This window comes from Leiobunum rupestre, chromosome 3 (genome assembly GCF_980474605.1).
Source record: "Leiobunum rupestre chromosome 3, qqLeiRupe1.1.hap1, whole genome shotgun sequence".
Taxonomy (NCBI): Eukaryota; Metazoa; Arthropoda; class Arachnida; order Opiliones; family Sclerosomatidae; genus Leiobunum; species Leiobunum rupestre.
In genome coordinates this window covers 71,771,763-71,787,963 of record NC_143386.1, presented here as the reverse complement: position 1 = coordinate 71,787,963, position 16,201 = coordinate 71,771,763, and the positions used below count along the sequence as shown (strand labels likewise).

General features: G+C 38.3%; 1 protein-coding gene across 5 annotated transcripts; it reads right to left on the bottom strand.

Annotated features, from left to right (window-relative positions):
- Window positions 1–1,086: 1,086 nt before the first annotated feature.
- Window positions 1,087–12,387, bottom strand: LOC149954546 (uncharacterized). Of its 5 annotated transcripts, XM_090167627.1 has the most exons (5): window positions 12,222–12,240; window positions 12,089–12,163; window positions 11,474–11,638; window positions 3,424–3,596; window positions 1,087–1,871 (listed from the first exon to the last, which is right to left on the bottom strand). In XM_090167627.1, exons 3-5 carry the CDS (start codon window positions 11,605–11,607, stop codon window positions 1,624–1,626), a joined length of 555 nt encoding a protein of 184 aa, XP_090023753.1. In that variant the 5' UTR covers window positions 11,608–11,638; window positions 12,089–12,163; window positions 12,222–12,240; the 3' UTR covers window positions 1,087–1,623. The 5 variants fall into 5 exon arrangements, with proteins under 5 accessions (XP_090023753.1, XP_090023754.1, XP_090023755.1 ...); XM_090167628.1 differs by lacking the exons at window positions 12,089–12,163; window positions 12,222–12,240 and adding an exon at window positions 12,300–12,387; XM_090167629.1 differs by lacking the exon at window positions 12,089–12,163 and having other exon boundaries at window positions 12,222–12,316.
- Window positions 12,388–16,201: the final 3,814 nt, after the last annotated feature.

The window sequence follows — 16,201 nt, the reverse complement described above, 5'->3', positions numbered from 1 at the left end:
TAATGTGGGACTGATGACTTAAATGAAAAATGTGGAAATGCAAAACATTACTAACTTATTTTTTTATTTTGGGTATTTTCACCGTATTTCAACGCATTTTAGGGGTTTTGGCGGGGAAAATAGGTTAGGTTAGGGTATTTATATTATTAGGTTAGTTAGATTAATATCGGGTTGACGATACTTGATGCGTCAGGCTTGGTGCTGTCCTCTAGGTTGCGTTATAGATGGCCCATAGCTTTTTTTAGTATGGGGTTGAGGAGGCGCCAATACTTAGAATATATTCGACGTTGTATAAGTCAACATCACACAGAAGACATATAATATGACATAGTATGGTTAAAAAAAGGCTAAAATGCGTTGAAATACGGGAAAATTCCCAACCCTTTAAAGTTAGTACTGTTTTGCATTTCAGCCTTTTTCTTTTTCGTCATCAGTCCTACTTTCTCCAAAAAAGTTTAAATCTAGGAATTTAAAGAATCGTCCTCGTCATCAGTCCTACCTCATCCAACACGTACAGAAATCTCGAAATATGTCGTATTTTCCGTTGTAAAAATTGCTAGAAAGTAGCAATTTTACATTGATCATATCTTTTTAAATAATAACTTGCGGTTAAAACTTTTTGCATTATTGTAATCCTTGACAAATAACAAACCTAAAAAACCAATAAAACACACAAAAAAACAAAAGTACCTATTGTTAAAAAATCCCTAATTACTTATAATTTTTAAGTAGGTTATAAGTTGGCTTTAAGTGGTCTTTTTATAAGTTTTAAGTTGGTTTTAAGTGGTCTTTATTAAGAAAGCTTTTAGTTGGTTTTAAGTTGGTGTAAAGTTGTTTTTAAGTAGGTTTTTAGTTGGTATTTAGTTGGCATTTGTTCCAAATACCAACTTAAAACCAACTTAAAAAGTTACAAGACCACTTATTTTTTGGTAAGGGCTTGAAAGTAAGACAAATTTTTGAGTACTCGAAACCCCCTTTTAAGCTAAGCCTAAATACTCGAAAACTCGAATAAAAATTGAAACTCGAACTCGACTCGAAAACCAAAAATCCGGACTCGCACATGCCTACCAGTAATTCAAAATAAACTAAGAATGAATGACTTTAGTAACTTTATTAGACCTAAAATCACATGAAAATTTAAACTACGTACCAATTTTGTTAAATGCATTGAAAATTAACAATATTCAAAAGTTTTTACTATTTATAAACTATCATGTTATAACACTCGTAAAAAAAGTTACACAATAAAACATCTTTAAAATAGTTTACACAGTCTCAAACTTTTTTTTGTAAAAACCAACATTAAAACAAAACTAACGAATTAAAATATAACTATACCAGAATAGATTAAAATACTATTTAAGTTTAAGCTTCAATTGTTCATATAAAATGAACAAAGCTTTCCAAAGCTTGTGCACTCACCCGGTGTGAAAAATGGCAATTTCCAAAACCTAGACCTAGATTTCCTTCCATTCCCACATTATTCACTAGTTTTACCAGTGAAGATATACATGTAATTTGTAGAGATACTACTTCAACTTATATATTAAATTGTAAATAGAAATATAATTTTAGTTACAAAGCCCATCCAAAATATAAATAGAAAATCTAATTATCAATAAGTTAGCTTATTTTGGCAGTTTGAGTACTTGTTTTACTGTCTGTCTCTTTCGCATGACTTTTTTGGCTAGCATCTGCTGGGTGGATGGCACTGATGAAATTCATCGAAGCAGAATTGACACAATAACGTTTCCCAGTGGGTTTAGGACCATCATCGAAAACGTGACCCAAGTGAGCGTTGCACTGACTACAAGAAACTTCCGTCCTTGCCATTCCTGGGTTGAGAGCCAGAAGTAAGAGGTTCGCACCAACTAAGCACGTTAATTGTGGGAGAAGAGAATAGAAAGAAAAATAGGTTTAATATTTTGTTAAAAAGATTCCCTAAATCCAGTACTAGTAAATTAACCATATAATACTAAGAAATTAGTCAGTGCTATTAGTAATTAATAGATTTATCCGATAGTTAGTTTTCCTACAAGGTACCCAGGCATTCTTTCTGAAGCATTATTAAATTTAGATGAATGGTGTTTTAAAAATTAGGAGCTAATCTAATATAAAAATTCAATTGTGACAGAAGTACCCCACTCCAAAATGAAGTTTAGTTACTTTGAGATATGGCTATTTCAACTATAACTCCATTACACAGGCTAAAGGTGGCCGATTTGGAAAAAAAAGTAGTTCTGTTTAAAAATATCAAATCCTGCAGACAACTCTAAATGGTATCAGGCTCAAAAATATGGGTGGTCAAGTAGTCAAAACCAACTTATCAATCATTAATCTAGCCGTAAAACAAGAAATAAGCATGGGACCACCAGAAACAATTTCTAGGGTAAGTGATAATTTGATGAGCTAAGGGTTAGTATAGTCACTAGAATAACTGCAAAAATAATCTTTACTTCTGAACCTAAATGGTATGAGCATTAAAGTCCAACCTCTTTCCAACAGAGCAAATCATACATTAAAGGGAATAGAACCTCCAACGCGTTCTTTAAGGAAGACCCCATCAATTTCCTTTATTCCCTTCACAATCAACGATTATCAGCGCTGCAAGTGTGAAAAGCCGTGGGAGGCAGCGGAAAATATTGGAACCCTTGAAGGGCGACAGAAATACCAGAGGTTATATTCCCTTTAAGGGATAATTAAGTTCTTGAATAGTTTTAGATGAAAGGGGGCGCTGCACAACATTAGGGGACTGATTCTGCCTTCGCGTTTGTATAAGCCACACAAGACATCGCACACTGATTTATTTATTTATTACACGCGCTGTCTCATGTGCTAGTGGCATATAAAACCAAAGAATGATTAAGTGTCCTAATGTTGTGCAGCACCCAGTTTTATCAAAACACATGTAACGAACTAAAATGCATTACAAGCATTTCAAGACCCTCATTCTATGTTCAAGGGTATAATTAATAAATTAATGTTATATTTATGAGCTGCTGCGTATATTCGGTATTAAAAACCCATTTAAATTTTAGACATAAATAATAGAATTCATTAGACTATTAGAAATCACTAATTGTAAGTGGGAAGGATTAGCATGACCACCATGGGAAGATAAAAAGTCCTAAAATGACTGCAAGATGGACAGATCAAATAGTTAAATTTACTTTTAAAATTGACCAAAACGTTAAATTAGATTAACAATTTGAATACGAGGAATCACTTTTGGCTCACCATTAACCATTTTATCTGAAACTGTACCTTTATAGAAACTAGCTACGCCAAAATCTGGAAAGCTTGTAGCCCCTGGGCAACGTGACAAATAAAAATCTTTCAAAATGTATATTTTCAGCCTCATATATTATAACTGATCCCAATTATACCTATTCACATGTATAATTTATCTTGAATTTAACTTACCATGAGAAAGATCTGTGGTGAACTTTACTCTCTTTTTATCCAGAACATCCGAAAAAGCGGGCCAGCCACACCCGGAATCATATTTAGTTTCTGAAGAAAATAAGTCTTGGCCACAGACAACACATTTGTAAATTCCTTCTTCTTTCATTTTATATAATTTCCCAGTAAAAGCTCTATAAAAATATTTTTGTCAATTAATTATTACTATTTCCATACAATTTTGATCACCATAGTCAAGATAAATCAGGAATTTTTTTTAAACCAACCACAACTTAATACAACTAACACCTAAGATAGTCGACCATCTAGTTCCAAATATTCAGTAACATCTTAGAAATATGAATTAAGCTACAAACCTCGACCTGGCTTTAGAATAATACACTTTTAGTAACCTAAAATTTACATTTAATAACTTAGTTCTCATCTATTTTTCAACAAAATTAGATGGTTTTTCAATAATTTTAAGAGTTTGCAAGACTAGGTATGCCACTTTTCCCAATTACAGTGAAAATTAAACTTTTTTCAGCATCCATTTCATTCTTCTGTCATTTCTACCATTAATTAATTTATTTCTTAGGTAGAATTACTATGTTAAGACAATTTTAAAATTGCTCTAAATAACCCATTGTACTTGAAACCTAAGCTAAAAAAATCAAATCAGCACAGTATCTCATTAGTTCCCTTAAGTTTTCCACTGCGGTTGAAGGCTGAAGCACACGCTAGTGACATTTGGTATAATGTAAATATGTATCCACCCAAGCGTAAAAATAATTAAATTAAATTTTCAATGTCAGTAGGTATAATTTCACTTGTTACGATGTCAGTAGCTGTGATTTACATATACAACCACAATGATTATGGTTGAGGGCGCTAAAAGAGCGAAGCAAACATCCAGCGCCAATTAGATAGGTTTGATTGAACAATCAATGAGTTAATATACACTTTTCAAACTTTTTTAAGTGCAGTCCACGAAAGTGCTTTCATTTAATATCTAACAGTCTTTTTAAAAATATAGAATTTCTTTGATCAGTGATTTTGGATGCCATTGGGGGATTTTTAAATTATAGGTCCCTGAGCCCAATTTTTATTTTTTTCATTTAAAAAAAAGGTTAAGATGCTAGGGATTCAATGGTGCAAAAATTTTTTGTCGGCAACAATTATTCATGGAGTTATGGAAATTCAAAGTTAAGCCTTTGTTCCCTATGTTGTTGAGCATTGCACCAAGTATTCAAGTGTTCCCCGTATTGGCTGGGGGCGCGCGGCGCCACCCCAACCCCATTCTTGCTATCAGGATGGGCCTTCTATAGCGCAACCTAAAGGACAGTACCAAGCCTTACGCATCAAGAATTGTCCAACCCGATATTAACCCAACCAAAACCCTAACAATTTCGCTCTAAACCTCCTAAAATAAAACCCGCGTTAACAAAACATTTATAAGAAATGTTTTGGTGATTGCAGCATTAATTTCGCCAAAATCAACGCAAATTTCCAAGCAATTGGGTAATATAAGGGGAAAAATTTATTAGTTAAATATAAATAATTTTGAACTCACAATCCAGCGCTCTTCCAACTAAGCTAGCAGGTTGGTTGGGAAGGCACTAGCGAATGAATGTTTTATCTCTGCCGATCACACGGGCGCATGCGCACGCGACCGATTATATATAATTTTGAATTAACTATATCTCCTTAAGTATTCATTTCCGACAAATAATTTTAACAGCAATAGATTCCTTGTGAAAAATACAATATTATAGCACAATCAAAATAAATGTATAGGAGAGGGAACTATTCTTCAAAATAGCCGAAATGGGAAAAAACGAAATAGGGTGATACATTTGTGCACAATACCATAATATTTTTCCTTCACCCTCTCGTGCTGCAGAAATATTTAATCAAAATCCATGCAGATCATCTCAACAGTCATTCTCACTATGTATAAATAAATTCTTATTTTTACTTAAGTTATTCCATTCTATACGATTCTGTTTGTTTTATTAATTTGAGTCATTCACTGATTTGTTATTGATCTCTTGTTAGATTTTTAAGCCACACCCACCGTCAGGGATGCAAATCGGACCTGTGGGTGTGGGGGTCTCCACAACCACCACTGTGTCTGAATAGACATCTAAGGCCAGCAACCAAGCTCACCTTAACCAAGATGAGTATAAAGGAGCTGCAAATTAATTTGCACCACTGCAAGGCAGCCACTGCAGTTCTCTGTAGGAGGTTCGCAAAGGAGAGCTTCAATGTCGCTCTCATACAGGAGCCATGGACTGCCAATGGGAAGATACTTGGTCTCCAAAATGCAGGTAATATATTCTATGATTATAACTCTGCTACACCCAGGGCTTGTGTACTGATACGCAAGGGCATTCAAGCCCTTCCGCTCTCAATGTACACCTCCAAGGATATTGCCACGGTAAAACTCATCACGGATGGTGGTGGGTAGGTTACTATGGCATCGGCATACCTACTGTACGACGATGTTTCCCCCCCCCTCGCAGGGGATGGCCAGATTGGTCAACTACTGTGAGAGTACGCAGAGGAAACTGGTCATCGGTTGCGATGCTAATGCTCACCACGAAATCTGGGGCAGCTCAGACTGCAACCAGCGTGGTAACGACTTAATGGAATATCTGGTTAGTACCAGACTTCACATTCTAAATAGGAACAATGTACCAACTTTTGTTACCTCTAACAGAGGTGAGGTCATTGATCTCACACTGTGTACAGCAAATGTCGCAGATAAAATCAAGAACTGGCATGTGTCTAACGAACCGTCTTTGTCGGATCACAGACACATTTGCTTTAGTATTCTGGTCAAACCTGTATGGGCTTACACCACTATTCGTAACCCCTAGGGGCACAGATTCGTCTGGTTACACGGAAGACCTAAGCTTCTTCCTTAAGGGTGATAAGCCACAGCTGTTATCAGTGTTGGATTTCGATTTGGCTGTTGATCGCATTCAACAGTGCATTATCGACTCCTATCACCACAATTGTCAGGCTTTGCTTGGTGGAACAACGAGATTGGCAGGTTGTGCAAAGAAACTTGTAGGCTCTTCAATAGGGCAAAGAAGGGGGGTGATTGGGATGCCTATAAACGCACCCTCACCACCTACCACAAATCTATCCGCGATGCCAAGAAGGCTTCGTGGAGGGAATTCTGCGAGAACATAGTGGATGTTCCCAGTACGGCCAAATTAATGAAAATTTTGGCACACGATAATACTAAGCATCTTGACACCATTAAGTTGAAAGATGGTAGTTTTTCCACATCCGGTAAGGACACTCTGACACATATGTTAGATGTACATTTTAAGGACTCTAAGGTCACCAGCAATGGTGGCACTGGCAATCTCCCTTTGAGGATCAATCAAACCACAAGTGAAGATTGGGCAGTGACGAATAAGGTCGTCACGCATTCTCGACTTATGTGGGCTATTAAGTCATTTAAACCCTATAAGTCCCCAGGACCGGATGGGATATTTCCTATCCTTTTACAGGAGGGCAGTGATATTCTTTGCCCTCTGCTGCTGAGAATCTACAGGGCTTGTATTGCTCTAGGGCATTTACCTAGCACCTGGAAGCAATCTTCATACCCAAGCCTGGTAAATCTGATTACCTGGATGCTAAGGCTTTTAGGCCAATTAGTCTTACCTCTTTTCTCCTAAAAATTCTGGAGAAAAAGGTGGACAACTATATTATAGCGTTTTCCTTTGGGAACCTCCGAGCACTCCCGGAGTGCTCCAAAATCAAAATCATATTCCATTAGGAAAAAAGGGGCAACTCCGAGAGGGAGGATCGTCTTCCATTGACCAAGGTACTCCCTCCCGGAGTGCTCCCAGCTGCCCCAACTCAAGAGTCGGAGGGAAACAAAAGAGTGCTCCAAAAACGTTTCGTATTTCATTGGGAGCTATCAGGGCGAATCCTCCGAGCGCCTCCTACAGAGAGCAGTGACGTCATTCAACAAATCCGGATCACACTCGGAGGTTCCCAATGGAAAACGCTATTAGAGAGGAGGTTCTTTGTAACTCTCCTCTGTCGGCTATCAGAAAGGCAGGTCTACTGAAACTGCCCTGCATGGTATCAGCAGCTGCCTGGAAAAGGCAATTGAATACAAGGAAATTGCGCTAGCAGTTTTTCTGGATATTGAGGGAGCCTTTGATAAGGTCTCAAGCGCAGTTATACTTAAGACTGCGAAAATATTTGGTATCGATGACACATTATGCCTTTGGATCAAATCTATGTTAACCGACCGGAAAGCGACATCCTCCTTGCTGGGTGACTCCCTTATGGTCTCCACCAGTCGTGGTTGCCCACAGGGGGGGGGTTCTCTCTCCACTTCTTTGGTGCCTGGTGGTGGATGAGCTTGTTCGGAGGTTGAACAGGGGAGGATGCCGCTGTTTCGGTAACAGTGAAGGACGTAATGAGGAGGGCTCTAGCATCAGTTGAGAGCTGGTGCAGGGAGGTCAACCTCATGGTTAATCCTAATAAAACGGTCATGGTTCCTAAAAGGCATGTTTGAGGGTATTTCCTTATTTGGAAAGGACCTAGTGAAGAGCACCGAGGTTAAGTACCTCGGGGTCATCCTGGATAGCAAGCTAACATGGAAGCCACACCTTGAAAATATAGTCAAGAAGGGCAAAATGTTATTTTGGAGAACTAGAAGTACAGTTAGCAAGACCTGTGGCCTAAGCCCCAGAGCTGTGTACTGGCTGTACACCATGATCATCACCTATCCTGTCTTATGCAGCTGTGGTCTGGTGACCAAGAGTTACTTTAAGGACTGTGCAGTTTAATCTGCACACTCTGCAAAGGCTGGCTTGTGTCGGCATTACAAGAGCCATGAGAACAGCCCCAAGCGCTTCTCTGGAAATTCTCCTGAATATGCTTCCTCTCCATCTTTTTATTGAGGAAGCTGCCTTTTTAGGTGCCTATAGGCTTAACCAAAATGGCTGGTGGAAGGCTAATAATTGGGAGCATAGCCACACCAAGCTTTATCGGGATATTTCCAATCAGGCTGTCGATTATGACAATGGGTTCTGATATGATGGTTACTAAATTTCAATTTAGTAAACCTTTTGAGGTTAACTTCCCTAGCCGTGCGGAGTGGAGTAACTGGACACTCGGTACCAGAGGACAGATCGTCTGGTCTGCTGATGGGTCTAAGGCCCACTATGGCACTGGTGCGGGGATGTATTGCCTTACTAATAATTTTGGCTTTTATGAAAGCCTGGGGATACACGCTAGTGTATTCCAGGCGGAAATTTTGGCCATTTGCTCCTGTGTTGCTTACTGTTTACATCAGGGGTATCATGGGAAGGTTATCCAGATTTATTCGGATAGCCAGGCCGCTCTTAGAGCTCTCAGCCAGTATAGTATTCTTTCTAAACTGGTTCTTAGCTGCTTAGATTTCCTCTGTGCTCTTGGGTTGCACAATAAAGTTCAACTTTGTTGGGTGCCTGGGCATCTTGGGAACGAAAGGGCCGACGCCTTGGCCAAGGAGGGTGCGAGGGCTCTCCCGGGGACTTGTGCGCGGCTTGATCTAAAAGTTTATGTCAGATCGTCAACTCACACAATGGTCTGAGATTGAGGGTCAAAGGCAGGCCGAAGAGTTTACTCAAGACAGTCAGAGAGGGGTTTATTTATAAGCGCCCATTTTAGGATCTGATAAGTCCGCAGTGATGCGGTATAGACAACATAATTTTTGAGGGGACAAAGGTGGCAAGTGGGGCAGTTTCCCACAAAATTTGCGACCAACGAATTGGACCGTGTTTGGTGTCGTACTGAATTTTAGTTTTCACGCTGAGTCGAGTGCTACCAACCATTTCTGAGTTTATACCGAATTTGCACTGAATTACTTCGGTTTTTTTGTTCTAAAAAAAAACACAAATTTAGGAATTGGGTCGAGTTTGGTATCGTTTCAGTAGTTTGTTTTAGGACTAATAGTTTTAGACAAAAAGGACATCCAAAATGTGTTTTTATGGAAATTTCAATAACAGTTGAAAGGTTATATCAAGATTTTGGCCAGGGTCAACATATTGTTTAGTGCCGAATCGAATGGGACCAGCCGCAGGTCCTTAGGATGAATCGTTTCCGAGTTTTAACGAAATATTTCGTAAAATTGGCATTTAAACCTCCAAAATGTACTCTTCCTGCGTACCAGAATGTGGTTGTAACTTTGTTACTCCCTCCATGAAAATGTTTTAACAGATAATGTAATATGACGAAGTAAGTCGAGAGAGGCCAAATTTTTTTTCTTCTAAATATAGCTATTTGGTAGATCTAAGTTTCAAATTGAAATTTTTTTAAAGGTTTTAAAAAATTTTTAAAATAATAATATAATGTGTTAAGGGTTTCATTACCTTTAAAATAAGTCATTGGTCACGTTTTTATCTCTTGAAGAACCAAAGTTCAGGGGAGGGCAGGGAGACACTCATTAAGGGGCGCCAGAAACTTTGGCGACCTTTTGATCAAGGAACAAAGTTACATTTTAGGAATTTTTAAAGCAAAAAGGGCGCCATTCAAGAGATTTTCCCAAGGCACCACAAACCCTCGCTACGCCACTGCCGAAGTTATAGTTATTTTCTTCTTTGGGCGCAACGGATTTTCGGAAAATTGCAAAACAATTATTTTAACCTATAACTTCCAAATAAACTTTTTTCAGCACTTTTGCTGTACAGGGGTTAGTTTTACCCATAACCAGCGTTGCCAGTCGTACCATAATTATGGTGCACTTCAATAATTTTACTTTGAAATCTTGGTCGTACCATAATTTTAGCCGTGTACCACATGGTACGCTTTTTTGCAATAATTTCCTTAAGATGTACCATATTTTCAATAATTTTTACATAAATCGAATATTATGATTTTTATTCATGTTCAACCCCATACAAACAAAATTGTCTGGCGCTGTAACTCACAACTGAAGTTACTAAACTCAGTTTGCGGCAGTTTGACAGTTCTGTTCTACTCAGCTCCAGCACGATAGCTCCATCTCTTATTTTTCCTTAATATCTCTAAATTACGTAGTTTTGACTCATATTTCATAAAGAAAATAATATTAAAATTTTAAATAACTACAAGTTCTCTGAATAAGAGGAAATGCAATAATTTTTCCAAGAATTCAATAATTCTCGATCAGGGGTGCAATAATTTTCAGTTTTTGACCTGGCAACGCTGCCATAACTACACCAGCCCAGAAAAGTTAATCAAATTCGGTGACTTGAGTGGTATGGGCCTGGTTGATTTGACGTGGAGTGCTCAGTTTTAAGCTTTAAAAATCGGGTTCGTTTTGACCTTGAACGACTTGGAAACACAAGATGAAAATTTCATATGTTATATAAGGAATTCTGTACTTTCAGATGGTATCAACATTATTTTGTGTTTCAGTGTCCGACATTGCCAAAAATGCGACTATTCACTACCAGGTTTTCCCAGATTTTGAGAAAAACGTTACATTTGAACCCCTATAACTCCAAAAGTATAGTTCCGCGAGTAATTCTGGTTTGGTTTTAGTATTCTCCGGCTTAATTTCATCCTATATAGGTCGATTAATGAATTTAAAAAAATTTCTTTCGATGTCTTAAAGACCGACGAATTTGGTCTGTTTACCTGTAATGCGATTTTTTATGGCACATTCGCCAATTTTTATAAAATTAACGACGCTATTTTCGAACCTCATAATGATTACTTATTTATCTTTACCACCAGTAAAATCGTTATAAAAAATTACATCTACTTGATATTAACCGATCTTTAGATATCAATGCTCAAAAATGACAGAATTGTACTTGTCAAAATACTCTACTACTTACAAGGTTATTTAAAAAAATCGTATCTTCAAAAATACTTAGATTTCAGAGCTAAAAATTTGGCTTTCCTGCTCAAAAGGTCTATAATATAAGTGGTTTAAAGTTTAAACGAAATCGAAAATGGTGCTGTGGGAACTTTTCTTGGAATCGGGTAATTTGACATGGATTTACCCTATAATCAAGGAAACCACTACACTATATGTCATGGATTATGTTGTAAAATAGTTTAGTACCTTTCTGTGCCTTTTTCTTGCGTGACTTGGTATTGAATGGGTGTCAATCTTTGTCTAAGCTCTTCTTTAGGAATTGATTCTGGCATGCAAGGACATGTTTTGCATGTCTCCACTTTTGCACCTCCATTTTCCATTCTTCTGGAGTTGTAGTCAATGTTCTATATTCTGTAAAATAACATATTAAAATAATTTGCAATTTTTTATTTCTTCAACTAGACAGGCTGTGCACATATGTAACCATTAGCTATTTCGTTTTTAACAATTTTACCACAAATATGAGTTCACTTTCGTGGGAAAGTGGACAGGCCCATTCTCTAAAATCACGGTGGGTGTATATATAAAATCCCACCTACTGACATCGTAACTAGGTTAAATTGTACCTATGGTGTCGGACATCAATACAAATAAACTTAACACTACTTAATTTCAGATTTACTTTACATAGCCATAATGGGAACCTCCTCTTCTTATGCTACATAGATACGGCATGTTTAATCCATGGGATACGGTAAGGGGTGAATGAAAATAACTTTACCGATTTGATACATGTTTTCCAAAATCAACCAAGCCATTAAAATTATTGGGTTTAAACATACGAATTCATTATCAACATACCAATAAAAAAATTAAAACTCTTCTATCTTGAAGTCGAAATGAGCTTTTGTTGTAGATTTCATAGTTTTACTAGAACTTCAAATTACGAATGAAAACGTGATGCCTTAAAATAGAAACGAATCATCCCTAATACCTAAAAAGGAAGCGTCTAAGCCTAGCCAGGATCCTATTTAGGCCACAGACTCACAATTTTGATCATAAATAAACATACCCTGAAGCGAGGCTTAAAATAATATTCTTAAAGAAGTCTGCTACTTTTCTTAATGGTACGAATCTTGGAGATAAGGTAAGGAACCGTATTGTCATGGAGGAATACCATGGTATTGTAGTCTATTTACGTTAACTGTGGCGTAAGTTAAATAATGGGGGAAAACAAAAAAGGGGATCGACACCGGTTTTTTATGTGACGTAGAAGCAACGGTTCCCAAATTTCATTTGACAAAAATCCTCTAGCAATCAAAAGTCCTTACTATTCATATAGTAAATAAGTAACCTAATTTAACCTAACCTAAATTAAGCAAAATAAACGTATAAGTTACTAGCCATAGAAATCTTATAACATAGAATGATTCCGTATAAATACAAAATGGGCCAATTACATTTTCGGAGGTTTCGTCATTATCTTCATCACAATGGCATTTAAATATTCCTTATAATAAGTAAATATGACACAAAACAAAAAGTTAAACAAATTTTTCCACTATTATTAAATAAAAATCCAAAAACGTTGAAGCAGAGATGAAGTGATTCATGTGAAAAAATTCCAGCAAAAACCTATGGGAATTCTGCGAGCTTGGATCGGATGGATCCTGTAAAAAACGTCTGAGCTTCTACTATTTTTAACCGCCATGTTATGGCGCTAGCGGCTTGCCGTAATTATTGAATGGCTGCTGATTGGCTGAAGCTTAAGCAAAGACTATATAATCATTAGTCGTTGCTACAAAATGTCTTGGCGTCAGGTTCTCCCGTAGACCGGAGCATTCTAGGTAGGAGTATAAGATTTCTATGTTACTAGCCTCTGTCCTTAGCCGAGAGTCAAAGTTGGCCGTGCCTTAGCCAATAATAATTCGTAATTTTCATAGACCAGGAAAAGACACAAATTGTGGCGTAGCACACAGCCCATGAAATAGGAAACTGTTGTTACATTTGGTTTTTTTAGCACATAAAATGGAGTGATGACGTTTAAATTACAATCCACGCCCTCTCTGATTCTCTCTCTCTCTCCTTTTTTAGAGTAGATGGGATAATGGGACAATTCAGTCTACTAACCACTATCCACTCAAAAACCATTCGGTTAAAAATTGCAAGGTCCTTTAAACAAAAACGTCACGTCCTATATTACTCCAGGCCAGACTTGTAAATAGCGGATGTCCACGCGTCAAAAACCCAGTGGTGGCCTAAGGGGGGGGGGCGGGGGGTGGTCCGCCCCGGGTACCAGGGTAGCAGGGGGTGCCATCGGAGAAGCTCGAGGGGGGTGCAAATCAGAACGATTAAACTTGAAGAAGACGGACTCGTGAAAACTTCTGCACGGTCCTGGGGGGTGTCACAAAACACTGCCGCCGCCCTGGGGACCCAGCCTTCTTAAGCCGCCACTGCAAAAACCCCTGAAAAAAATCACGGGACTCCTAAAAAACATGTCTTTAGAAGGGGGTATAGAGTCCACGGGACTCCCTCAAATTATATCGTTAGCTGTGTAAAAGCAAGGATCCTATATGTTAGAAGGATAGGTAGCTCTCCGGCCAGCCCGTGTTTTCAAAACGCCGGCAGCGCCGTCGATATTAAGAGAGCCTCTAAACATGGGACGTCTTGTTTCGATTCCCTCAAGGGCAAATTTGGGCGGTGCTTCCTCTATGTTTTGTCCTTGACGGAATCTAAAGACGGATTCTCTATCGTGCATGACCCACCGACGGCGCTGCCATTTTTCGTCCCTCGCCTCATATCCTTCTAACATATAGGATCCTTGGTAAAAAGAGGGAAAATTTCGAGAATTAAATAAAAAGTTGAATTGTTTTTCTCTTTGAGGCATCTGTATAGTGTATACTGACCGCCACTAATACAAAAATTTAAGGTTTGGAAAGAAGACTTTAATGGTTAAATTAATTGTGATAATATTTACGAGCATTTTAATTTACCCGATCACGATTATATATGAAATTATGTAAACTTTGATGCTGTAGTTCGATTACTGACTGTCTCTTTTATAATTACAATAAAAATTTTATAGGCTTTGCCTGGTTAGGTGCCATTTATTTTCGAGTATAATATGGAGGAATAAAGAGAGATTAAAGAACATATAAATTTAAACACGGGGGGGGCGAAGAAAGAGGGAAGAGTCCTGGACTCATCGAAAAAATAGATCGGCGGAGGGGTCCGGGTCCAGTGGACTCTCTTAAAAATATACACTATGTACAAGTCTCCTCCAGGCCATAAAAGTAGTGAAATCAAATAACGGGCAAGATCTGTAATTATATTCCCATAAACGCATCGGTTCTGTAGTTTTTGCTGTAGAGCGGTCTGCGAGGAGAAGATGGAAGAAGAAGAAGAAGAAAAATTAAGCCTTACTTTGACCCATTACTACGAAACTTCGCCTCAACCCTGTTCGATGGAATTCGTATATGTTTGTCACGTTCCTGTAACCTTTCAAACGATACATCACTTGTTTTGATACGACCTATAGTTTTTGAGATACGAGGGGGTAAAATCGGCTTCATTCTGACTCGTAATAATATAGCAAGTGCTCGGGTAGGTGCTCTACTCTATACCGTCCCTTTTGATGTGATTAATCAGGGGTGAGATATGTGTAATGGCCATACTTGGGGATAGGAACAGGACACCCGTGGCGGAATTGTGACAACCACACGTTGGAGGATTAGTGGTCCACATTTTCTGCCTCCTGGGCGCTTGCGATTACTGGGGGGCGATTCTGTAAAAAATCGAATGGGGATTCGATCTCGATACCCTATGTCAAGATCGACTTCGACAATTTGCATTGATTTTTGCTTATTCGAAATCTTTACCGAATACCATTCGTCGAGGTCTCGAAGTTCGAAATCTAGTTTTCGATCGAAAATTGGATTTCGAATATTTACAGAATAGGCCCCCAGGACTGAGCTACTACAAGTCCCGGCTTTCCGTTGCTATGCAACGCGTTTTGGAATTTTTAATGTTTAGGCTTAGTTTCTCTTTTAGATATAACAGTCGCCAGCCAGATTTCCCGCACGGTACTGATGAGTTCCAAATAGAACGAAACCGGTCTACCGTTGGAATTTCTGGCTATTTTATTTAGTTTTTATGTACTTTATTACTCGAAGATCTATTTGATCCGAGATTCGCGTCTTTTTCTCTGCTCCAAGACCTATTGGTACGAGCATAAGCCTATCAACCCTAAGTTTGAATCGAAAGGCAGTGTTGGTTCAAGCAAACGACTGGCGAATGTTCAGCGCTAAATCCACCCGGTGGCGGAAAAGAGAAACGTAACGCGTCCCGCAATGCATGATGCCAGCTGCCTTGGTAAGAGAGAGGTGCGTAGAGAGAGAGAAAGGGGGAAGGAAGAAGCTTCAATTTATCTCTACTAGGTGCCGATACTATCACCTGATTTCTTCTTTTTGCCCGTCCAGTGGTGGTACAAAGGGCGCTATGCGCGTTTCAAACTTAGAGGTTATAGCATATGTAACATAATTACTCATAAGTATGCCACTAGCTCTATTTCTTCACTAACGGTTTGTTTCACAGATATTGCGTCATCCGTACCCTACGTAATATTTGATGTCATATACTCATATTTGACGTTATCGAATCTCAAATGCCGATTATGGCGTCGTATAATTAGCTCTACGTCTGATAAACCGACGGCCATTATTGTAGTAAAGAAACCGGTTTGAACAACCAACGCTTAGGAGCTAAACTGAACTACAATATAGTGTCAAGTTCTGTTATTGTAATTAATTTGCAAATTAATGAAGTTCTCGGAGACTCACGATCTAAAATTAATTTGCATTGTCAAATAAAAGATGCAGGTTTATTGGGAAAAATAGTTGAAATTCAGGTTGAGCTTTTGTGGCGCATCTACAAATTTGGAGTCTTTGCAGATTCTTTTGAGCCTAGGCCTAACTC